Source organism: Tachyglossus aculeatus, chromosome 1, assembly GCF_015852505.1.
Source record: "Tachyglossus aculeatus isolate mTacAcu1 chromosome 1, mTacAcu1.pri, whole genome shotgun sequence".
In the NCBI taxonomy this organism is placed as follows: domain Eukaryota; kingdom Metazoa; phylum Chordata; class Mammalia; order Monotremata; family Tachyglossidae; genus Tachyglossus; species Tachyglossus aculeatus.
The window spans coordinates 146,223,055-146,249,057 of record NC_052066.1 but is presented as its reverse complement, the minus strand read 5'-3'; the positions used below and the strand labels follow the sequence as shown (position 1 = coordinate 146,249,057).

Sequence of the window (26,003 nt, the reverse complement as noted above, 5' to 3'; positions counted from 1 at the left end):
GCCCCAGGGGAGGGGGAGCCTACAGTGGGAGGACCTGAGGTTAGGCTGGGGTTGGAGGGGAGCAATGACTCCTTCTCCCAACTGGCGAGGGGCACATGTGGGAGCTTTGAGAGGACTTTAAAATTCCCAGGGTGGTTGCATCGGTGGGAGAGGCCTTCTGTTTGGGATGGCTAGAGGGGGAGGACCTACCAGGAGGCAGGACAGCGGATGGATCTTTTAGACTGTGAGCCCACTCTTTTAGACTGTGAGCCCACTGTTGGGTAGGGACTGTCTCTATGTGTTGCCTATTTGTACTTCCCAAGCGCTTAGTACAGTGCTCTGCACATAGTAAGCGCTCAATAAATACGATTGATTGATTGATTGACCTGAGTGACCCCCTGGCTCAAGATGTCGCCCCCTCTCCCCCTGCACCCATCCTTAAGGTCACCGATGAGGGGAAGCGGAGGTGTGTTGGGGGCAGTGGGGGCGACAAGGCATTGCCACGGCAACCCCACACTGACAGCGCACCAGGAGCTGTGTCTAGACTGGCAGAAGCGTGAATCCACCCCCTGCCAGGGAGAGTCGAGGGGGTCCTTGGGTACCGCAGTCAGGGGGGAAGGCGGTGGGCGGGCTGGGGAAGGGGCCTTCGCTTCTACCTGCAGTGGGGCCTGTGGGTCAGGGAAGGCTGGAGAGTCGCAAGCGGGTGCGGGGTGGGCTCGGGATGGGCAGGGATGGCAGCAGACACACAGCAGAAGTCAGCCAGGGTCCGGGGAGGGGATGGGAGAGGAGGGGAAAGGGAGGGGGTGGACGGATCCCGGCCAGAGACAGCTATTTAAGCAGACAGATGGGCAGCAGGGAGAGAGAGGCAGACAGACAGAGGAGGGGGAGAAAGGTAGCCCCCTCTTGGTGCCTGTGAAGGAGGCTGGGATTGAGCTCCGTTGCCAGGCTCCTGCAGAGGGAATGGCGCATTTTTAACCCTCTTCTGGCCTTCCCTCTGTCTCCCGTTTCCCCGCTGTGGGACTGCCTCTGTCTGTGGCTTTATCCACAGCTCCCCTCTCTACCCCGCCACCCTACCCTGGCCCTGGCGGGGCGGGGGACGTGGGTAGGAGTGGTGACAGGGGGAGGCTGAGGATGCTAGGGGCCAGTCCATTTTAGGGGATGGGGACCATAGTGTGGGAAGCGGGTGCTGGGGAAATAGGTAAATTATGGTGTTTGTTCATTCATTTTCATTCAGTTGTATTTCTTCAGTGCTCTGCACACAGTAAGCGCTCAATAAATACAATTGATTGATTGATTGAGCGCTTACTGTGTGCACAGCACTGTACTGAGAGCTTGGGAAGAAAAAAATCGACACGTTAAGCGCTTACTATATGCCAGGCACTGTACTAAGTGCAGAGGCGCTGTACTAAGCGCTGAGGGGATGAGGGATGGATGTTTTCAGCCCCTTCTTCCAGTCACAGACTGTTTCCCCTCTCTCTTCCTACCTCCTTTCAGGCTCTGGGGACTGGGCCCAGGGGAGTCCCTAAGGGGGAAAGAGACACAACAAATAGGACCCAATTGTCAATCCATCAATCAGTGGAATTTATAATAATAATGATAATGAGGGTATTTGTTAAGCGCTTACTATGTGCAAAGCACCGTTCTAAGCGCTGGGGAGGTTACAAGGTGATCAGTCTTAGTCCCCGTTTTACAGATGAGGGAACTGAGGCACAGAGAAGTGAAGTGACTTGCCCAAAGTCACACAGCTGACAGTTGGCAGAGCCGGGATTTGAGCACTTACTGTGTGCAGAGCACTGTGCTAAGCACTTGGGAGAGTATAATGCAGCGGAGTTGGTGGATATGACTCCTGCCCACAAGGAGCTTGCATCAGTCAACCGGTGGTATTTATTGAGCGCTCACTATGTCCAGAGGACTGTACTTTACTGGGAATACAGGCAAACCCCTCTAGACCGTAAGCTTGTTATAGGCAGGGAACTTGTCGGCTAATTCTCCTGTATTGTAGCATGGCTCAGTGGAAAGAGCCCGGGCTTTGGAGTCAGAGGTCATGGGTTCAAATCCCGGCTCCACCACTTGTCAGCTGTGTGACTTTGGGCAAGTCGCTTCACTTCTCTGGGCCTCAGTGACCTCCTCTGTAAGATGGGGGTGAAGACTGTGAGCCCCCCGTGGGACAACCTGATCACCTTGTTACCTCCCCAGCGCTTAGAACAGTGCTTTGCACATAGTAAGCGCTTAATAAATGCCATTATTATTATCCAGCGCTTAGAACAGTGCTTTGCACATAGTAAGCGCTTAATAAATGCCATTATTATTATCCAGCGCTTAGAACAGTGCTTTGCACATAGTAAGCGCTTCATAAATGCCATCATTATTATTATTATTATTGTACTCTCCCAAGCCCTCAGTACAGAGCTCTGCACGTAGTAAGTGCTCAATAAATACCACTGACTGATGGATGTCCTTTCCCATCTTGAGAGTCCTGGAAAATTTCCCCTTCTTTTCCCATTCCTCCCCAAAGGCCTCCCTTCCCCGGGGAAACTAGTCCAACTCTTTAGTCTGTGGGGCTCCCCTCCGCTCCCCTCCCACTTCCATACTGAAATGAGAGGGAAATCTTCCCTGGGAAGGTTGCAAAGCCGTCAGAGCGGCCAAGACAAGACTCGCACGTGAACGATGTAGGAAAGGTTGCCTGGTTGGAACAAGAACTCTTCCCTCTCCTCGGCCCGTCACCCAACCTCCTCTTCCCCTTGCTTCCCAACCCCAGCCGCAGGATACCTCCACCCGCTGTGGATTAATTCGGAGACCGTCCCGTCCGGCACGTGGTGGGCCCCTGGATTCACAGCCCACACTCCGCCTTATGGATTTGCTGGGCGACGTGGAGCGAGTCACCTAACACCTCTGGGCCTCACTTTTCCTCCCAAGAATTCCCCTTCCTCCACATTCCCACAGGGTGGAATGCGGTGCTTGGCACATAGTAAGCGCTTAATATGATTACTACCATCTTTTAGACTGTGAGCCCACTGTTGGGTAGGGACCGTCTCTATATGTTGCCAACTTTTGTACTTCCCAAGCGCTTAGTACAGTGCTTTGCACACAGCAAGCGCTCAATAAATACGATTGATTGATTGATTGATCATCATAATTATTAGCCGCAAAGGGGGAGGGGGGAGGCTCTGGGGAAGGGAGAAAGAAAGAGAGATGGGAGAAAGAGCAAGCACGGCTTCCTGCTGGTCTTGCCCCTCTCCACCTCGCCTGCTGTCCCTGTGCACAATAATTATAATAATAATGGTATTTGTTAATATCTTATTATTACTATCATCATCATAATTATTAGCCGCAAAGGAAGGGAGGGGGGGAGGCTCTGGGGGAGGGAGAAAGAGAGATGGGACAAAGAGCAAGCACTGCTCCCTCCTGGTCTTTCCCCTCCCCACCTCACTTGCTGTCCCTGTGCACAATAATAATAATAATAATGGTATTTGTTAAGTGCTTACTATGTGCCAGGCACTGTTCTAAGCCCTGGGGTATTATTATTATTATGGTATTTGTTAAGCGCTGTGTGCCGAGTACCGTTCTAAGTGCTGGGGTAGATACAAGGTAATCAAGTTGTCCCACGAGGGGCTCACTGTTTTAATCCCCATTTTCCAGATGAGGTAACTGAGGCCCAGAGAAGTTAAGTGGCTTGCCCGAGGTCACACAGCAGACAGGTGGCGGAGCAGGGATTAGAACCCATGTCTAAGCAGCGTGGCTCAGTGGGAAGAGCTCGGGCTTGGGAGTCAGAGGTCATCATCATCATCATCAATCGTATTTATTGAGCGCTTACTATGTGCAGAGTACTGTACTAAGCGCTTGGGAAGTACAAATTGGCAACATATAGAGACAGTCCCTACCCAACAGTGGGCTCACAGTCTAAAACGGGGAGACAGAGAACAAAACCAAACATACTAACAAAACAAAATAAATAGAATAGATATCCGCCGCTCATCAGCTGTGTGACTTTGAACAAGGCACTCCACTTCTCTGTGCCTCAGTTCCCTCATCTGGAAAATGGGGATTAAAGACTGTGAGCCCCACGTGGGACAACCTGATTACCTTGTATCTCCCCCCTGCGCTTAGAATAGTACTTGGCACATAGTGCTTAACAAATACCATAATAATAATAATAATACCTTGTACCTCCCCCCCGCGCTTAGAATAGTGCTTGGCACATAGCGCTTAACAAATACCATAATAATAATAATAATACCCCAGCGCTTAGAACAGTGCTTGGCTCATAGAAAGCGCTTAACAAATACCATCATTATTATTATTATTATTGTGCACAGGGACAGCAGGCGAGGTGGGGAGGGGAAAGACCAGGAGGGAGCAGTGCTTGCTCTTTGTCCCATCTCTCTTTCTCCCTCCCCCAGAGCCTCCCCCCTCTCCCTTCCTTTGCGGCTAATAATTCTGATGATGATAGTAATAATAAGATATTAACAAATACCATCATTATTATTATTATTGTGCACAGGGACAGCAGACGAGGTGGAGAGGGGCAAGACCAGCAGGGAGCAGTGCTTGCTCTATCTCCCAACTCGCTTTCTCCCTCCCCCTTCCTTTGTGGCTAATAATAATAATAATAATAATAATAATAATAATAATAATAATAATAATGATGGCATTTGTTAAACACTTACTATGTGCAAAGCACTGTTCTAAGCACTGGGGGGGGGAATACAAGGTGATCAGGTTGTCCCACAGGGGGCTCACAGTCTTCACCCCCATTTTACAGACTAGGTAACTGAGGCACAGTGAAGTGAAGTGACTTGTCCAAAGTCACACAGCTGACAAGTGGTGGAGCCGGGATTAGAACCCACGACCTCTGGCTCCCAATCCCACGCTCTTTCCACTGAGCCACGCTGCTTCTAATTATGATGATGACAGTAATCATAAGATTATTATTGTTAATTACTATTATTATTACTATTATTATTATTACTATTATTGTCATTACTACTATTATTACAATTATCACAATTGCTAATCATAATTAACAAATGCCACAATTATTATTATTATTATTATATCCTTATGTCTTCTAGACTGTGAGCCCGCTGTTGGGTAGGGACCATCTCCATATGTTGCCAACTTGTACTTCCCAAGCGCTTAGTCCAGTGCTCTGCACGCAGTAAGCGCTCAATAAATATGATTGAACGACTCCCAAGCTCGGGCTCTTCCTACTAAAGGTAATCAAGCTGTCCCCCGCGAGGCTCCCAGTCTTCCTCCCCATTTTCCAGATGAGGGAACTGAGGCCCAGAGAAGTGAAGCAAACAGGTGGCAGAGGCAGGATTAGAACCCACGTCCTCTGGCTCCCAAAGCCGTGGCCTTGCCACTGAGCCACTGGGCGTGTTCCTGGGAGGGCTATGGGGGTCCCCGGTTTGCAGAGAGCCCCCCTAATCCCGCTGGGGATGCACTTGGGGATGCAGCATGGCTCAATGGAAAAGAGCCCGGGCTTTGGAGTCAGAGGTCATGGGTTCGAATCCCAGCTCCGCCACATGTCTGCTGTGTGACCTTGGGCAAGTCACGTCATCATCATCATCAATCGTATTTATTGAGTGCTTACTATGTGCAGAGCACTGTACCAAGCGCTTGGGAAGTACAAACTGGCAACATCTAGAGACAGCCCCTACCCAACAGTGGGCTCCCAGTCTAAAAGGGGGAGACAGAGAACAAAACCAAACATCCTAACAAAATAAAATAAATAGAATAGATATGTACAAGTAAAATAAATAGAGTAATAAATATGTACAAACATATATACACTGCTTCACTTCTCTGAGCCTCAGTTACCTCATCTGTAAAATGGGGATTAAGATAAATATGTACAAACATATATACACTGCTTCACTTCTCTGAGCCTCAGTTACCTCATCTGTCAAATGGGGATTAAGACTGTGAGCCCCACATGGGACAACTTAGTCACCTTGTATCCCCCCCCAGTGCTTAGAACAGTGCTCTACACATAGTAAGCGCTTAACAAATGCCATTATTATTATTATTATTATTATTATTATTATTATTACTATTATTATTATGCCCCCCAATCTGGTACCAAGGCTTCGTGCCCACCGCTTCTGCGGCAGGGAGCGGGCTGGCTGCTGCTGCTATCTACAGGCCTCAGAGCTCCACTACATCCTGCTTCTGCCAGGGCCTGGACCGAATAATAACGCTCGTCATGACGGTATTGAATCATTTCGGCATTTGTTGAGCGCTTACGACGTGCAAAGCACGTCGCTTCACTCCCCTGGGCCACGGTTACCTCATATTCATTCATTCGATTGCATCTATTGAGCGCTTGCTGTGTGCAGAGCACTGTACTAAGCACCTGGGAAGTACAAGTTGGCAACAGTCCCTACCCGACAGTGGGCTCGCAGTCTAGAAGGGGGAGACAGAGAACAAGACATATTAACAAAATAAAATAAATAGAATAAACGTACAAATAAAATAGAGTAATAAATACGTCCCAAGCACTTGGTACAGTGCCCTGCAGAGTAAGCACCCAATACATATGATGGACTGATTGGACAGTGTAAAGTGGGGATTGAGACTGGAAGCCCCACATGGGGCAGGGACTGAGGTCAACTTGATTTGCTTGTATCCACCCCAGTGCTTAGTACAGTGCCTGACACAAAGTAAGCGCTTAACAAATAACATCATCATCATCCCCTCCATCCCTCTGCCTGCCTGCAGAACAATTCTTAAACCATCATAACCAGAGGAGGAATCACCCCTGAGCTCCGAGACATCCCCACCGTCTTACCTCCTTCCCTTCCACACAGCACCTGTATATATGTATATATATTTGTACATATTTATTACTCTATTTTACTTGTACATATCTATTCTATGTATTTTATTTTGTTAATATGTTTGGTTTTGCTCTCTGTCTCCCCCTTTTAGACTGTGAGCCCACTGTTGGGTAGGGAATGTCTCTATATGTTGCCAACTTGTACTTCCCAAGCGCTTAGTACAGTGCTCTGCACACAGTAAGCGCTCAATAAATACGATTGATGATGATGATGATGATGTTGCCAACTTGTACTTCCCAAGCGCTTAGTACAGTGCTCTGCACACAGTAAGCGCTCAGTAAATACGATTGATTGATTGATTAAAGCCAGCCCCTCTAGACTGTGAGCTCGTTGTGGGCAGGGAATGTTTCTGTTCATTGTTATATTGTGCTCTCCTAAGCGCTTAGCACAGTGCTTTGCACCCGGTAAGCACTCAATAAATGCAATTGAGTAAATGAATGAATATCAGAAGGGGTTTTATTACCCTCCTGGTGCAGAAGTTCTTCTTAAACTCTAACTTAAATCCCCCCTGTTGCTAATTAAATAATAATAATAAGTAAAGATTGTGTGTTATTTATTTTATTTTGTTAGTATGCTTGGTTTTGTTCTCTGTCTCCCCCTTTTCGACTGTGAGCCTACTGTTGGGTAGGGACCGTCTCTATATGTTGCCAACTTGTACTTCCCAAGCGCTTAGTACAGTGCTCTGCACACAGGAAGCGCTCAATAAATATGATTGATGATGATGATGATGACTGTCTCTATATGTTGCCAACTTGTACTTCCCAAGCGCTTAGTACAGTGCTCTGCACACAGTAAGCGCTCAATAAATACAATTGATTGATTGATTGATTGATGATGATGATGATGACTGTCTCTATAAGTTGCCAACTTGTACTTCCCAAGCGCTTAGTACAGTGCTCTGAACACAGTAAGCGCTCAATAAATACAATTGATTGATTGATCTGTTAGGCGCTGCTATGTGCCAAGCTCTGTACTAAGCGCTGGGAAAGATACAAGATCACTGGGTCCCACATGGGGCTCACAGTCTAAGTAGGAGGGAGAAGGGGTGTTGAATTCCCATTTTGCGGATAAGGGCACTGAGGCACAGAGAAGTGACTTGTCCAAGGTCATGCAGCGGATCCGTGGCAGAGTTGGAATGAGAACTCAAGTCAATCAATCAATCAATCGTATTTATTGAGCGCTTACTATGTGCAGAGCACTGTACTAAGCCCTTGGGAAGTACAAATTGGCAACACATAGAGACAGTCCCTACCCAACAGTGGGCTCCCAGTCTAAAAGGGGGAGACAGAGAACAGAACCAAACATACCAACAAAATAAAATAAATAGGATAGAAATGTACAAGTAAAATAAATAAATAAATAAATAAATAAATAAATCCTCCGACTCTCAGGCCTGGGCTCTTTCCACTAGGCCACACTGCTTCCCAGTTGAAGGGGGTGGCCTTCCCTCCTTGCCCGCTGCTTGCCGTGGGTGGTAGGTGTTGGCTGGAGTTGTTTTTGGCCAGATTTTGGGGGTAACATGCTGCAAGGCAGTTGTTCCCTCCCTCAGGACGGTAGGTGTGTTGCCCTGAACCTAGCCCAGACTGGAGGGATGTCTTAGGGGGCCCAAAAGTCAGGCTGTCCTCTTAATTTGGGAAGGAGGCTATCCCATCTCCGGATCAAGGTGCCCAGGTACAGGTGTAACAGTAAGAGACATCTATCCGACTGTGTTGAAAATCCAGTTGAGGCTTTTTCCTCTTGGCTGGGTCATCGCAACACTATCTTAGGAAATATTTGGACCCTGTTAACAGCCATTGGAAAACGTTTAGTTTTCTCACTGCGCCTCGTTCTCGCCTGTCAATCAATCAATCAATCGTATTTATTGAGCGCTTACTGTGTGCAGAGCACTGTACTAAGCGCTTGGGAAGTACAAATTGGCAAAATATAGAGACAGTCCCTACCCAACAGTGGGCTCACAGTCTAAAAGGGGGAGACAAAACCAAACATACTGGCCTGTCCCGCCATCGACCCCCGGCCCACGTCCTCCCCCGGGCCTGGAATGCCCTCCCTCTGCCCATCCACCAAGCTAGCTCTCTTCCTCCCTTCAAGGCCCTACTGAGAGCTCACCTCCTCCAGGAGGCCTTCCCACACTGAGCCCCTTCCTTCCTCTCCCCCTCGTCCCCCTCTCCATCCCCCTCATCTTACCTCCTTCCCTTCCCCACAGCACCTGTATATATGTATATATGTTTGTACACATTTATTACTCTATTTATTTTACTTGTACATATCTATTCTATTTTATTTTGTTAGTATGTCTGGTTTTGTTCTCCGTCTCCCCCTTTTAGACTGTAAGCCCACTGTTGGGTAGGGACTGTCTCTATATGTTGCCAACTTGTACTTCCCAAGCGCTTAGTCCAGTGCTCTGCACACAGTAAGCGCTCAATAAATACAATTGATTGATTGTTTAGTACATATTTACTATTCTTTTTATTTTGCTAATGATGTGCATCTAGATTTAATTCTATTTGTTCTGGCGATTTTTGACACCTGTCTACATGTTTTGTTCTGTTGTCTGTCTTCCCCTTCTAGACTGTGAGCCCGTTGTTGGGTAGGAGCCATCTCTATATGTTGCCGACTTGTACTTCCCAAGCGCTTAGTACAGTGCTGTACACACAGTAAGAGCTCAATAGATACGATTGAATGAATGAATGAATGAATAGCGCCTGCTTTTTCCTCCCGGGGCTCTCTCTGCCCTCCCCCTCAATCCTGGGGGATGAGCAGGACTTAGCAGGAGTCTCTCCATTGTATAGATGAAGAAACTGAGGCCAAAAGAGGGTAAGTGAGCTGATTAAGATCATCCAAGCAGCGTGGCTCAGTGGAAAGAGCATGGGCTTTGGAGTCAGAAGTCACGGGTTCAAATCCCAGCTCTGCCACTTGTCAGCTGTGTGACTTTGGGCAAGTCACTTTACTTCTCTGGGCCTCAGTTACCTCATCTGTAAAATGGGGATTGAGACTGTGAGCCCCCCGTGGGACAACCTGATCACCTTGTAACCTCCCCAGCTCTTAGAACGGTGCTTTGCACATAGTAAGCGCTTAATAAATGCCATTATTATTATTATTATTATTATTATTATTATTATCCAGCACATAAGCAAGGTTGGTGAGCCTGTTGTTGGGTAGGGACCATCCCTATATGTTGCCAACTTGTCCTTCCCAAGCGCCTAGTACAGTGCTCTGCACACAGTAAGCGCTCAATAAATACGATTGAATGAATGAATGAATGATGGGCACTAGAACCCAGGACCTCAGCATCCAACCCAGTGCTTTCCCCAGTTCCCCCCGTCGCTGGAGGGAGTTGGGGATTCGGGAGCCGAGATTCCCCTCTGCTATTTCCTGTAGTACCTGCCTTTGGATGCGGAATTCATCCTGGCACCTAGCGCCGGATTTGGAGCATTCGATGGCGACTTTGATCCAAGCTGCGACCCAGGTAAACGGGCAAGCCCCGTGGCAATTTCTGGTCAATTTGGGCATCCAGGCATAGAGGGATGGGGAGAGGAAGAGCAGAAGGAATCACCACCATTGTTCCCCACTGGAGCTGGAGGGGACAGATTCAAAAAATAAGAAAAAACACTCCTTCCTCCTGCTGGGTGTGAATGCCCCCCACCAATTCCTACAGGGAGCTGTGCAACTGGAAACGCCAGAGAGGTTGGGATAGGTCCATGGATGAGTGGTTCATTTGGGATCACTTGCAGGGAGAGTCAGGAATGGAAGGAGGAAGTTAGGGGTGTTGGCTTGTCCATGCTGGGTCACTGTAAAGAGAGCCAGGGGTGGAGAGGCAAGAGTTAAGGGGTGATCTACTGTCCATATTGGTCACTGGACAGAGAGACAAGGCTGGAGAAGGGAAAGTTAGGGGTGTTGGCTTGTCCGTGCTCGGTTGCTGGACAGAGAGTCAGGGGTGGAGAGGGAGAGGGGAGAATTAGGGGTGGTGGACAGTACAGCCCTAACCATGAAGTAGGTGTCCAGAAGGGAATGAGCACATGGTTGCATCGAATGTTCTGGTGTCGCTGTTGGAGATCCAGGCTGGGCGGATGTTGGGTGGGCTCAGAGGGCTCGTCCTGATGGCCTTAGACGGATGGAGAGTCAGTCACAAAGTGGGGAGGGGCTGGCGGGTGGAGGTCCGGAGACAGGGAGAGAAACGGTGGGCTAGAAAGAAAGGTGATCATGGGGGTGTTCAGTCTAAGGGGATAACCAGCACTCACGGCTCATTCATTCACTGTCATATTTACTGAGTTCTTACTGTGTGCAGAGCCCTGTACTAAGCACTTGGGAGAGTACATTACAACAATAACCTTGGTGTCATCCTCAACTCCGCTCTCTCGTTCACCCCTCACATCCAAGCCGTCACCAAAACCTGCCAATCTCACCTCCGCAATATTGCCAAGATCTGCCCTTTCCTCTCCATCCAAACCGCTACCCTGCTCGTTCAAGCTCTCATCTTATTCCATCTGGACTACTGTATCAGCCTCCTCTCTGATCTCCCATCCTCCTGTCTCTCCCCACTTCAATCCATACTTCACGCCGCTGCCCAGATTGTTTTTGTCCAGAAACGCTCTGGGCATGTTACTCCCCTCCTCAAATCAACCTATGCATCAGGCAGAAACTCCTCACCCTCGGCTTCAAGGCTGTCCATCACCTCACCCCCTCCTACCTCACCTTCCTTCTGTCCTTCTCCAGCCCAGCCCGCACCTTCTGCTCCTCTGCCGCAGCTAACCTCCTCACCGGGCCTCATTCTCACCTGTCCCGCAGTCAATCCCCGGCCCATGTCCTCCCCTTGGCCTGGAATGCCCTCCCTCCGCACATCTGCCAAGCTAGCTCTCTTCCTCCCTTCAAGGCCCTACTGAGAGCTCACCTCCTCCAGGAGGCCTTCCCACATTGAGCCCCCTCCTTCCTCTCCCCTTCCTCCCCCTCTCCATCCCCCCGCCTTACCTCCTTTCTTTCCCCACAGCACCTGTATATATGTATATATGTTTGTATGTATTTATTACTCTATTTATTTTACTTGTACATATTCTATTTATTTTATTTTGTTAATTTGTTTTGTTTTGTTGTCTGTCTCCGCCTTCTCTACTGTGAGCCCACTATTGGGTAGGGACCGCCTCTATATGTTGCCAACTTGTACTTCCCAAGCACTTAGTACAGTGCTCTGCACACAGTTAGCGCTCAATAAATATGATTGAATGAATTGAACAATAAAGACACATTTTTTGCCCACAATGAGCTTGCAGTCTAGAGGGGGAGACAGACATTAATAGGAATGAATAGATTAAAGATATGTGCATAAGTACATATCATCATCATCATCAATCGTATTTATTGAGCGCTTACTGTGTGCAGAGCACTGTACTAAGCACTTGGGAAGTACAAGTCGGCAACATATAGAGACAGTCCCTACCCAACAGTGGGCTCACAGTCTATGTACTTATGTATTTATGCATGGCTCAGTGGAAAGAGCACAGGATTTGGAGTCAGAGGTCATGGGTTCAAATCCCAGCGCTGCCACTTGTCAGCTGTGTGACTTTGGGTTAGTCACTTAATTTCTCTGGGCCTCAGTTCCCTCATCTGTAAAATGGGGATGAAGACCGTGAGCCTCCCCATGGGACAACCTGATCACCTTGTAACCTCCCCAGCACTTAGAACAGTGCTTTGCACATAGTAACCACTTAATAAATGCCATTATTATTATTATTACTATTAAGCACTGTGGGGCTGGGAGAGGGGATGGACAAAGGGAGCAAGCCAAGCATTCTGGTGTCCCTGTTGGGAACAGAGTCCTGGACTGGATGGGCCACTCTGGGGTGGGAGGAGGGGCACTTAGGGGCCAGTGGTCGGTTCCTTGCAGCCCCCCACCACTAAAGGGGAGGACTGGGGGGAGTTGGCAGCTTTAGCAGGCCATGGCACTGCTCACCCGGTCCAGGACTTTGGAATGGCCCCGGCCGGAGCCCCCAGTTCCCCTCACCCTCTGCAGGCCCAGTGACTCGGTTCCTCGGGGCGGGACGGCACAGCTGGTTGGACCCCACGCTGTGGCTCTCGGCCTCCAGCCTGGATGACCTGAGGCAGGGCCCCCATCTCTTCTCCGTGGATGAGGAGCGGATCCCGTGCCGTCACGACGATGTGATTTTCCCCGCCGAAACCTCCTTCCGGGTGGACGTGGGCTCAGCGGGACGGACCATTGAGGTCCGGAGCGTTTCGATCCTGGGTCAGGTATGTGCAGTTGGGATGCCCTTCCCACCGGATCCCCCGGCCTGCGGTTTGGCCGCGGCAGTTTCAGGTGTTCCTTCCGACTCTCGGTGTCTTGTGGGGGGTGTCTATAAGGGATGGACAACTTAGAACAAAGCTGAATGTTTTAAATGGCAGAGGGAGGGATTTCAGTTAGACTGAAGGGTGGGGGAGAGATCACAATCCGGGGACCTGGAGACCCGCGGGGGTGCCTCTCCAGTCTACCCAGGAGGGACTGTCATCCGTCCAGGCTGGACTTTTAGACTGTGAGCCCACTGTTGGGTAGGGACCATCTCTAGATGTTGCCAACTTGTACTTCCCAAGCGCTTAGTACAGTGCTCTGCACACAGTAAGCGCTCAATAAATACGATTGATTGATTGACTAGCTAGGGGTGTTTGATGACCTCCCAACATGACATGAACGATGCAGAGAACTCCCCCCATTCCCTGCCCCCAACCCACACATTCCCTCTCCCATCCCCATTTCCCTTCCTCCCTGGACTAGTCCCGGTGATTTAAGAGTTGGGGAGAAAATGGTGAATTTACCCTCAGGGGCCTGGCCAAAACTAACACATTTGTTGGGTGGTATGTGACTGGTTGGGAAGCGGGGGACCACGGGACTTCCTGGGGCGGTTAAGGTCCCAGGCAGGAAGGCAGATTTCTTTTAAATGGGTCACTCCCAAGTGGCTCAATCAATCAATCAATCAATCAATCAATCAATCATATTTATTGAGCGCTTACTATGTGCAGAGCACTGTACTAAGCGCTTGGGAAGTACAAATTGGCAACATATAGAGACAGTCCCTACCCAACAGTGGGCTCACAGTCTAAAAGGGGGAGACAGAGAACAAAACCAAACATACTAACAAAATAAAATAAATAGAATAGATATGTACAAGTAAAATAAATAAATAAATAAATAGAGTAATAAATATGTACAAACATATATACATATATACAGGTGCTGTGGGGAAGGGAAGGAGGTAAGATGGGGGGCATGGAGAGGGGGATAAGGGGGAGAGGAAGGAAGGGGCTCAGTCTGGGAAGGCCTCTTGGAGGAGGTGAGCTCTCAGCAGGGCCTTGAAGGGAGGAAGAGAGCTAGCTTGGCGGATGGGCAGAGGGAGGGCATTCCAGGCCCGGGGGAGGACGTGGGCCGGGGGTCGATGGCGGGACAGGCGGGAACGAGGCCTAACGGTGAGGAGATCAGCGGCGGAGGAGCGGAGGGTGCGGGCTGGGCTGGAGAAGGAGAGAAGGGAGGTGAGGTAGGAGGGGGCGAGGGGATGGACAGCCTTGAAGCCCAGGGTGAGGAGTTTCTGCCTGCCCAACACTTGGGGCAGAGGCAGTGGATGCTTGGGACACCAGTTGGAGGGTGGGAGAGCCCTTCATGCCAATCAGAGCACTCTTTTCAGTGCCTTGGAGATGAGCCTTCATAATGATGGTATTTGGTAAGCGCTTACTAAGCGCCAAGCACTGTTCGAAGCGCTGAGCACTGTTTGGCTACATTTTCAGGAAGGGGAACGATGCGGTTGGGGGAAGAGGAGCAGGGAGAGCATTCCAGGTGCGGGGGAACGGTGAGGCCGGGAGGGGGGCTTTATGTCTTCTGTGCCCCGGCTGGTAGAAGTTCACCCAGGAGGAAGACCTGAGCCGGTACCTGGGGACCAGCTCCGGGAGACTGCAGTTCTGGGGAGGCGGATCCCTGCGGGTGGATCCCACCCCCTGCTCCGACCCGTCCGGCTGCTTGTGCGGGAACGCCGAGGTCAGTGCTGATGGGACCCAGGAGCTGACGGGACCCAGATATTTCCCAGGATGGGGGGCCTATCTGCCCATAATCAATCAATCAATCTCTAGATTGTAAGCTTGTTGTGGACAGGAGATGCGTCTGTTTATTGTTATATTGTAAATAATTGTGATATTTGTTTCTGTACGCTCCCAAGCGCTCAGTACGGTGCTCTGCACACAGTAAGACGTAATGATATCTCAAGAAATAGTACCATTAATTCATTCATTCATTCGTTCGTATTTATTGAGAGCTCACTGGGTTTGCCAAGAACCATGCCAAGTGCTAGGGTAGATCATCAATCGTATTTATTGAGCGCTTACTGTGTGCAGATCACTGTACTAAGCGCTTGGGGAGTACAAGTTGGCAACACATAGAGACAGTCCCTACCCAACAGTGGGCTCACAGTCTAGAAGGGGGAGACAGAGAACAAAACCAAACATACTAACAAAATAAAATAAATAGAATAGATAGGTACAAGTAAAATCAATCAATCAATCATCAATCGTATTTATTGAGCGCTTGCTGTGTGCAGAGCACTGTACTAAGCGCTTGGGGAGTACAAGTTGGCAACACATAGAAACAGTCCCTACCCAACAGTGGGCTCACAGTCTAGAAGGGGGAGACAGAGAACAAAACCAAACATACTAACAAAATAAAATAAATAGAATAGATAGGTACAAGTAAAATCAATCAATCCATCATATTTATTGAGCGCTTACTGTGTGCAGAGCACTGTACTAAGCGCTTGGGAAGTACAAGTTGGCAGCACTTAGAGACAGTCCCTACCCAACAGTGGGCTCACAGTCACGTAGATACCACATAAGCAGATTGGACACGGTCTCCGTCCTACATGGGGCTCACAGTCTAAGAGAAAGAACAGGTGTTTTATCCCCCTTGTTACAGATGGGGAAACTGAGGCACAGGGGTGGTTAAGGCCAAACAGCAGACAAGTGCTAGAATCAGGATTAAAATATAAGTCTCTGGACTCCTAGGTCTGTGTTTTTCCCACTTGATGATGATGATGATGATGGCATTCGTTAGGTGCTTACTATGTGCAAAGCACTGTTCTAAGCGCTGGGAAGGATACAAGGTGATCAGATTGTCCCGCGTGGGGCTCACGGTCTTAACCCCCATTTTACAGATGAGGTAACTGAGGCCCAGAGAAGCTAAGTGACTTGCCCAAGGTCACACAGCTGACAGTTAGCAGAGCCAGAATTTGAACCCATGACCTCTGACTCCAAAGCCCAGGCTCTTTCCATTGAGCCATGCTGCTTCTCCAATCACTTGGCCACAGCCTCTCAATAATGGTATTAAGCATTTAGAGAGGACTGTACTAATTGTCAATCAGTATATGGTAATAATAATTATGGTATTTGTTAAGCGCTTACTATGTGCCAAGCACTGTTCTAAGCACTGGGGTAGATACAATGTAATCAAGTTGGCCCACATGGGGCTCATAGTCTTAATTCCCTATTTACAGGTGAGGTAACTGAGGCACAGAGAAGTTAAGTGGCTTGCCTAAGGTCACACAGAAGACAAGCGGCGGAGCTGGGATTAGAACCCATGTCTTCTGACTCCCAAGCCCGTCCTCTTTCCACTAAGCCACACTGCTTATTCAATCAGTGGCATTTATTGAGCGCTTACTATGTACACAGCATGGTACTAACTCCTTGAGAGAGTAAAGTAAAACAGAAAAGGAAGGCACGTTCCCTGCTCATACTGTATGCATGTTATTGTACTTTTGTTATATTGTATTCTTATTGTTATTTTGTACTCTCCCAAGCGCTTAGTTCAGTGCTCTGCAATACAGTAAGTGCTCAATATTCAGTAAATATGATTGAATGAATAAAGGGGGAGGATTGAGTGCTTACTGTGTCAGAGCACTGTACTATGCACCAGGAAAGTACAATACAAAAGAGTTGGTAATAATAATAATAAGGGTATTTATTAAGTGCTTACTATGTGCCAAGCACTGTTCTAAGCGCTGGGGTAGATACAAGGTAATCAGGTTGCCCCACGTGGGGCTCACAGTAGACACGATCCCTGCCTAAAGTGAGTTTTCAGTCTAGAGAGGGAGACAGACATGAAAAGAAGTTACAGATAGGAAAAATGGCAGAATAATAATAATAATGATGGCATTTATTAAGCGCTTACTATGTGCCAAGCACTGTTCTAAGCGCTGAAGTAGATACAAGGTAATCAGGTTGCCCCACTTGGGGCTCACAGTAGACACGACCCCTGCCTAAAGTGAGTTTTCAGTCTAGAGAGGGAGACAGACATGAAAAGAAGTTACAGATAGGAAAAATGGCAGAATAATAATAATAATGATGGCATTTATTAAGCGCTTACTATGTGCCAAGCACTGTTCTAAGCGCTGAAGTAGATACAAGGTAATCAGGTTGCCCCACGTGGGGCTCACAGTAGACACGATCGCTGCCTAAAGTGAGTTTTCAGTCTAGAGAGGGAGACAGACATGAAAAGAAGTTACAGATAGGAAAAATGGCAGAATAATAATAATAATGATGGCATTTATTAAGCGCTTACTATGAGCAAAGCACTGTTCTAAGCGCTGGGGAGGTTACAAGGTGATCAGGTTGTCCCCCCAGGGGCTCACAGTCTTACTTCCCATTTTACAGATGAGGGAACTGAGGCCCAGAGAAGTTAAGTGATTTGCCCAAAGTCGCTCAGCTGACAATTGGCGGAGCTGAGATTTGAACCCATAATAATAATAATGGCATTTATTAAGTGCTTACTATGTGCAAAGCACTGTTCTAAGCGCTGGGGAGGTTACAAGGTGATCAGGTTGTCCCACATGGGGCTCACAGTCTTAATCCCCATTTTACAGATGAGGTAACTGAGGCACAGAGAAGTTAAGTGACTTGCCCAACGTCACCCAGCTGACAATTGGTGGAGCCGAGATTCGAACCCATGACCTCTGACTCCAAAGCCCGGGCTCTTTTCCACTGAGCCACGCTGCTTCTCTATGTAAGGAGAGGTACATAGCTGTGGGGCTGAGGGTAGGGAGAATATAGAAGTGTTTAAGGGCTACAGATCCAAGCGCATAGGTGATGCAGAATGGAGGATGAATGGGGGAAGTGAGGATTTAGGGAAGGTCATCATCATCATCAATCGTATTTATTGAGCGCTTACTGTGTGCAGAGCACTGTACTAAGCGCTTGGGAAGTACAAGTTGTCGACATATAGAGACAGGTCAATTGGAGGAGATGCTATTTTAGTAGAAGATGGGGAGAGGGGTGGTTTGTTGGCTATGAAGAGGGAGGAAGTTCCAGGACAGAGGGAGGATGTGGGCAAAGGTCCGCGGTTAGACAGATGAGATCGAGATTCCTTCCTTCATTCATTCATTCGTATGTATTTATCATCATCATCATCAATCGTATTTATTGAGCGCTTACTGTGTGCAGAGCACTGTAAAAAGCGCTTGGGAAGTACAAGTTGGCAGCACATAGAGACAGTCCCTACCCAATAGTGGGCTCACAGTCTAAAAGGGGGAGACAGAGAACAAAACCAAACATACTAACAAAATAAAATAAATAGAATAGATATGTACAAGTAAAATAAATAAATAAATAGAGTAATAAATATGTACAAACATATATACATATAATTTTATTTTATTTTATTTTATTCATTCATTCAATCGTATTTATTGAGCGCTTACTGTGTGCAGAGCACTGTACTAAGTGCTTGGGAAGTACAAGTTGGCAACATATAGAGATGGTCCCTACCCAACAGCGGGCTCATAGTCTAGAAGATGGCATTTATTAAGCGCTTACTACGTGCAAAGCAGTGTTCTATGTGCTGGGGAGGTTACAAGGAGGTCAGGTTGTCCCACGGGGGGTCACAGTCTTCACCCTCATTTTACAGATGAGGGAACTGAGGCCCAGAGAAGTTGACTTGCCCAAAGTCACACAGCTGACAGTTGGTGGAGCCGGGATTTGAACCCATGACATCTGACTCCAAAGCCCGGGCTCTTTCGCTTCTGAGCGCTTACTGTGTGCAGAGCACTGTACTAATCGCTTGAAGTACAAATCGGCAACATATAGAGACGGTCCCTACCCAACAACGGGCTCACAGTCTAGAAGATACAGAGATGCAGGGAGTAGGTTGGCATTAATCAATCAATCAATCAATCAATCATATTTATTGAGCGCTTACTGTGTGCAGAGCACTGTACTAAGCGCTTGGGAAGTACAAGTTGGCAACATATAGAGACAGTCCCTACCCAACAGTGGGCTCAGTAAGGTAGGAGGGAGAGAGTAATAAGGTAGACTGACCCTGCCCTAAAGAAAAAAACAGCTGACAATTTAGCAGAGAAGCTTTAAGACAAAGGGAAACCAGGCAGCCTGGCTTCAGGGAGTCCGGGTCAGAGTCTGGTAAGTCGATCAATCGTATTTATTGAGCACTTACTGTGTGCAGAGCACTGTTCTGAACACTTGGGAGAGTACAATAGAGCAATATAACAATCAATCAATCAATCGTATTTTTTGAGCACTTACTGTGTGCAGAGCACTGTACTAAGTGCTTGGGAAGTACTGCCCACAATGAGCCTACAGCCTAGGGGAAGAGCTTACAGTCTAAATCAATCAATCAATCGTATTTATTGAGCACCTACTGTGTGCAGAGCACTGTACTAAGCGCTTGGGAAGTACTGCCCACAATGAGCCTACAGCCTAGGGGAAGAGCTTACAGTCTAAATCAATCAATCAATCAATCATATTTATTGAGCGCTTACTGTGTGCAGAGCACTGCACTAAGCGCTTGGGAAGGACAAGTCGGCAACACATAGAGACAGTCCCTACCCAACAGCGGGCTCACAGTCTAGAAGGGGGAGACAGAGAACAAAACCAAACATACTAACAAAATAAAATAAATAGAATAGATACGTACAAGTAAGATAGAGTAATCAATATGTACTAACATATATCCATATATACAGGTGCTGTGGGGAAGGGAAGGAGGTAAGATGGGGGGGATGGAGAGGGGGACGAGGGGGAGAGGAAGGAAGGGGCTCAGTCTGGGAAGGCCTCCTGGAGGAGGTGAGCTCTCAGTAGGGCCTTGAAGGGAGGAAGAGAGCTAAAGGGCAGAAAGATAAGCAAAGACAGAGAGAAATTCTGAGAGGAAGGAGAAATTCTGGGAGGAAGAGAGCTAAAGGGCAGAAAGATCATCATCAATCGTATTTATTGAGCGCCTACTATGTGCAGAGCACTGTACTAAGCGCTTAGCACTGTACTAAGATAAGCAAGATAAGCAAAGACAGAGAGAAATTCTGAGACAAAGCCGAGGAAGAGGGTAAACCCTTTAGAAACCTCGTCTCCTCCGGGAGGCCTTCCCCAAATTATTACTAGTTGCCCCTGTTTATTATCCCCCAACTCCCAAGCCAGCACTTCAGTGTCACTTAAGCAACTAAGTACTCACAATTCCCCTCATAGGCACTTATTTAGGGAGCTTTATATCCAGATCCTTTCTTACCTGGGATTATTTTAGTATCTGTCTTGCCCCTTCCCCCTTCCCTCAGGTAGTAAGCTCCTTTAGGGTAGAGAATATGTTTATAGCTTTATTGAGGTCTCCCGAGTGCTCTGTATGGTGCTCTGATGCCTGAAAAGTAAGGGGGAGAAGAGGGAGGATGAAAAAGGGGCCCAGGAGGCTGGCTCAGTGGAAAGAGCATGGGCTTTGGAGTCAGAAGTCACGGGTTCAAATCCCGGCTCCGCCAATTGTCAGCTGTGTGACTTTGGGCAAGTCGCTTCACTTCTCTGGGCCTCAGTTACCTCATCTGGAAAATGGGGATTGAGACTGTGAGCCCCCCATGGGACAACCTGATCACCTTGTAACCTCCCCAGTGCCTAGAACAGTGCTTTGCACATAGTAAGTGCATGGGAAGTACAAGTTGGCAACATATAGAGACAGTCCCTACCCAACAGTGGGCTCAGTAAGGTAGGAGGGAGAGAGTAATAAGGTAGAGTGACCCTGCGCTAAAGAAAAAAACAGCTGACAATTTAGCAGAGAAGCTTTAAGACAAAGGGAAACCAGGCAGCCTGGTTTCAGGGAGTCCGGGTCACAGTCTGGTAAGTCGATCAATCGTATTTATTGATAAATAAATGCCATCAGCATTATTATAAGCGCTTAGTACAGTGCTCTGCACACAGTAAGCACTCAATAAATACGATTGATGATGATGGTGCTAGGGATGGCTTGGGAACTTTTGAATCTTGGTCTCCGCAGAGGAAGGAAACAGATCAGGAGTGTAAGCTTGCTGTGGGCAAGGAATGTGCAGCATGGCGTAGTGGATAGAGCACGGGCCTGGGAGTGAGAAGGTCATGGGTTCTAATCCCAGATCGCCCACTTGTCTGCTATGTGACCTTGGGCAAGTCACTTTACTTTTCTACAGCGCTCAGAACAGTGCCAGCGCTTAGAACAGTGCTTTGCACATAGTAAGCGCTTAATAAATGCCATTATTATTATTATCATGCGTCAATTCCCTCATCTGTAAAATGGGGATTGAGACTGTGAACCCCAGGTGGGACAGGGACTGAGTCCAACCTGATTTGCTTGTATCCACCCCAGCGCTTAGTACGGTGCTTGGCACGTAGTAGGTGCTTAACAAATACCACACTTATTAATGTGTCTGCCACGCGTTGTACTCTCCCAAGCACTTAGTATAGTGTTCCGCACATGTCTGCTATGTGACCTTGGGCAAGTCACTTTACTTTCCTATGCCTCAATTCCCTAATCTGTAAAATGGGGATTGAGACTGTGAACCCCAGGTGGGACAGGGACTGAGTCCAACCTGATTTGCTTGTATCCACCCCAGCGCTTAGTACGGTGCTTGGCACATAGTAGGTGCTTAACAAATACCACACTTATTATAAATGTGTCTGCCACGTGTTGTACTCTCCCAAGCACTAAGTATAGTGTTCCGTACATGTCTGCTATGTGACCTTGGGCAAGTCACTGTACTTTTCTATGCCTCAATTCCCTCATCTGTAAAATGGGGATTGAGACTGTGAACACTAGGTGGGACAGGGACTGAGTCCAACCTGATTTGCTTGTATCCACCCCAACGCTTAGTACAGTGCTTGGCTCATAGTAGGTGCTTAACAAATACCACACTTATTAATGTGTCTGCCACGTGTTGTACTCTCCCAAGCACTTAGTATAGTGTTCCGCACATGTCTGCTATGTGACCTTGGGCAAGTCACTGTACTTTTCTATGCCTCAATTCCCTCATCTGTAAAATGGGGATTGAGACTATGAACCCCAAGTGGGACAGGGACTGAGTCCAACCTGATTTGCTTGTATCCACCCCAGCGCTTAGTACGGTGCTTGGCACATAGTAGGTGCTTAACAAATACCACACTTATTATTAATGTGTCTGCCACGTGTTGTAATGTCCCAAGCACTTAGGATAGTGTTCTGCACAAGTGAGCACTCAATAAATTCCACTGATGATAATGAGGAAAGGCTGGAGCCATTTGGCACTGCCACGCTGCTCAGCACCAGCCTGCGACCCTGATTTAGCCCTGGGCCAGCCCTCGCCCAGTTGGGATTCGGGTCGGGGCTCGGAGGGGAGGCCTGGGTCGAAGGCAGGGCGAAGGGAAGGCTGAGGGTCGGGGAGTTGGGATGAGGGGGGGCTGCGGGGTCTCTGAGCGGGTGCTTTCCCCGCCAGCTGCGCCCCAAGATCTGTGCGGCCCTGCTCCAATCCAGCGCTGAGGGTGCCTGCCCTCAGCTAAGCTGCCAGTTGCCTCTGATGCCAGTGGGCCAGTGCTGCGAGATGTGTGGTGAGTCTGCCCCGCCGCTCCCCGCCTCACCTGGTCTTGGTTTGGTCTTCTGGGGTGGACCGCTCCCGGAGGAAAAGTGACCGGCAGCTTGTCCGGGACCCTTGTCTGCTGAGGGGCAGCTGGTGGGCCTTCCCGAGGGAAGGATAGTATAGGCGGACTGACCGGGCCTGTACTGGTCCAAAATCTCAAAGGGGAAAAAAGGGGGGGTTGATCCAGGCCTCACTGACGGTGGAGGTTGCTGGGCCTGGGGAGGGAGAGTTAATTTTATTTTGTTAATATCATCATTGTCGTCATCAATCGTATTTATTGAGCGCTTACTGTGTGCAGAGCACTGGACTAAGCGCTTGGGAAGTACAAGCTGGCAGCACATAGAGACAGTCCCTACCCAACAGTGGGCTCACAGTCTAAAAGGGGGAGACAGAGAACAAAAGCAAACATAAATAAAATAAATAGAATAGATATGTACAAGTAAAATAAATAAGTAAATGGAGTAACAAATATGTACAAACAGATATACATATATACAGGTGCTGTGGGGAAGGGAAGGAGGTAAGATGGGGGGGATGGAGCGGGGGACGAGGGGGAGAGGAAGGAAGGGGCTCAATTTTGTTCTCTGTCTCCCCCTTCTAGACTGTGAGCCCCCTGTTGGGTAGGGACCGTCTCTATGTGTTGCCAACTTGTGCTTCCCAAGCGCTTAGTCCAGTGCTCCGCACACAGTAAGCGCTCAACAAATACGATTGATTGATTGAGGAGGTCCCTCTGAAGGAGTTGGGGTGGCTGTTTGGACGGCCCCAGAGCTGAGCAGGTCCGGTTGCTGTCCCTGTGGCCGTCCATGCACCCCCTTCTCCACCCCGCACAACCACTGAGATTTATATCAGGGCCCAGCCTGATCCACAGTGGCCCTGGACCTGGTGGCCCCTGAAGAGAGAGCAGAGCCCCCAGACTGAGCCCCTTCCTCCCAGACTGAGCCCCTTCCTCCCAGACTGAGCCCCTTCCTTCCTCTCCCCCTCGCCCCCCTCTCCATCCCCCCATCTTACCTCCTTCCCTTCCCCACAGCACCTGTATATATGTATATATGTTTGTACATATTTATTACTCTATTTATTTTACTTGTACATATCTATTCTATTTATTTTATTTTGTTAGTATGTTTGGTTTTGTTCTCTGTCTCCCCTTTTTAGACTGTGAGCCCACTGTTGGGTAGGGACTGTCTCTATATGTTGCCAATTTGTACTTCCCAAGCGCTTAGTACAGTGCTCTGCACATAGTAAGCGCTCAATAAATACGACTGATGATGAGTAGTCATGCCCCTGCTGGGATGCAGGGGGCTGGTCCAGGTGACCTCAGCTGCAGGGCCCCACAGGCTCTGCCAGCCTTGTTCTTCTCCTCCCAACAGGTGCTGTTCTCACCCTGGACTACACAGCTGATTTTGACCTTGAGAGGTACCGGGCCCGCATCTTCCACACCTTCCTGAACCTGGTACAGTCTTCCAGGCTGGGAAGGGCACCTGATTTTGGTCCCGGGGCAGAGTCAGGACTTCTCATGGCAGGGAGGGGGCAGGGGCAGCAGGGTTTCAGCCAGTCCCAGCATCCTCTCAGATCTGACAGTGGCCTGACCGTGGCCCTACTTTCCCTCCTGGGCCCAGAACGAGTGAGGAAAGGCTGCTGTCCCTACAGATTTACCCTCTACGGGAGGGAGAGGCAGAGAAGGGATGGAGAAAGGGGAGAGGGAGGGAGGGTTAAGGCCGCAGCTCTGCCTCTGGCATTACCAAGCGCTTAGTACAATGCTCTGCACATAGTAAGCGCTCAATAAATACGATTGATGATTACCTGGGCACGCAGAAGTCAGAGGTCACCCTGGGTTGCCATAGCTCTCTTCCTCCCTTCAAGGCCCTACTGAGAGCTCACCTCCTCCAGGAGGCCTTTCCAGACTGAGCCCCCTTGTCTCCCTCTCCATCCCCTCCATCTTACCTCCTTCCCTTCCCCACAGCACCTGTATATATGTATGTACATATTTATTACTCTATTTTACTTGTACATATCTATTTATTTTGTTAGTATGTTTGGTTTTGTTCTCTCTGTCCCCCTTTTAGACTGTGAGCCCACTGTTGGGTAGGGACCGTCTCTATATGTTGCCAACTTGTCCTTCCCAAGCGCTTAGTCCAGTGCTCTGCACACAGTAAGCGCTCAATAAATACGATTGATTGATTGATCGGAATGACCACGGTTTGGCTGGGATGCTGAGCCTTGACCTGGTGGACTCTGCATGTGTGTGTCTGTGTGTATGCACATACATGTATCTGCATGCACACACCCCGTTCTAAAACAACCCTCAAGGGGCTGAGGAGCCTGGTTTTTCCTTCATTCAGTCGTTATTTATCGAGTGCTTATTGTGTGCAGAGCACTGTGCCTGCCATGCCAGGGTGGCCAGGCTAGGCCTGTCCAATTCCAGCCCCGGCCCGGAGTAGCTTTGGGGTCCCCCTGTGTCCCGGCAGCCGCAGCATGCCGGGGTGCAGATGGCCATCTCCAAGGTGCAGAGACCCCCAGCCACGCCGGAGCCCCGCGGCCACCAGCCGGAGGCCGAGATCCAGATCGTGCTGGCGGACGCCCTCGCCGGAGCAGAGGCGGGCCGAGCGGCCGAGCGGCTAGGCCAGGACCTCCTGAGAGACATCACCCAGCACGGTGACCGGGCCCCGGCTGCCTCTGGATACTAGGCTGGACCCGGGGGAGGAACAGAGGGGGGGAAGTCGCCCAGCCCTGCCCTCAATAATACTAATAAGGGCATTTATTAAGCGCTTACTATGTGCAAATCACTGTTCTAAGTGCTGGGGAGGTGACGAGGTGATCAGGCTGCCCCACAGGGGGCTCACCGTCTTAATCCCCATTTTACAGATGAGGGAACTGAGGCCCAGAGGAGTGAAATGACTTGCCCAAAGTCACACAGCTGAGATTTGAACCCATGACCTCTGACTCCAAAGCCCGGGCTCTTTCCACTGAGCCACGCTGGGACTGCCAGGCAGCTGGGGGATACAGCAGCGTGGCTCAGTGGAAAGAGCCCGGGCTTTGGAGTCAGAGGTCGTGGGTTCAAATCCCGGCTCTGCCACTTGTCAGCTGTGTGACTTTGGGCAAGTCACTTCACTTCTCTGGGCCTCAGTTCCCTCATCTGTAAAATAGGGATGAAGACTGTGAGCCCCATATGGGACAACCTGATAACCTCGTATCTACCCCAGCGCTTAGAACAGTGCTTGGCACATAGTAAGCGCTTAACAAATACCAGTATTATTATTATTATTAGGATGCACCCAGAGGGAGAGACAGACACACACATCTGCATGGGAAATAATAATAATAATTA

At 48.9% G+C, this 26,003-nt stretch overlaps 1 protein-coding gene across 2 annotated transcripts in view; it reads left to right on the top strand.

The window, feature by feature from the left end:
- Window positions 1-26,003, top strand: part of AMN (amnion associated transmembrane protein) — a 41,542-nt gene that overhangs the window by 13,284 nt on the left and 2,255 nt on the right. The window contains exons 4-9 of one of the 2 annotated variants that reach the window (XM_038747419.1): window positions 10,197-10,284; window positions 12,823-13,058; window positions 14,692-14,829; window positions 22,538-22,649; window positions 24,046-24,128; window positions 25,144-25,330. In XM_038747419.1, coding sequence (XP_038603347.1) covers window positions 10,197-10,284; window positions 12,823-13,058; window positions 14,692-14,829; window positions 22,538-22,649; window positions 24,046-24,128; window positions 25,144-25,330 — 844 coding nt within the window. The remainder of the gene's footprint in view (window positions 1-10,196; window positions 10,285-12,822; window positions 13,059-14,691; window positions 14,830-22,537; window positions 22,650-24,045; window positions 24,129-25,143; window positions 25,331-26,003) is intronic. The other variant, XM_038747428.1, reaches the window with a different exon arrangement.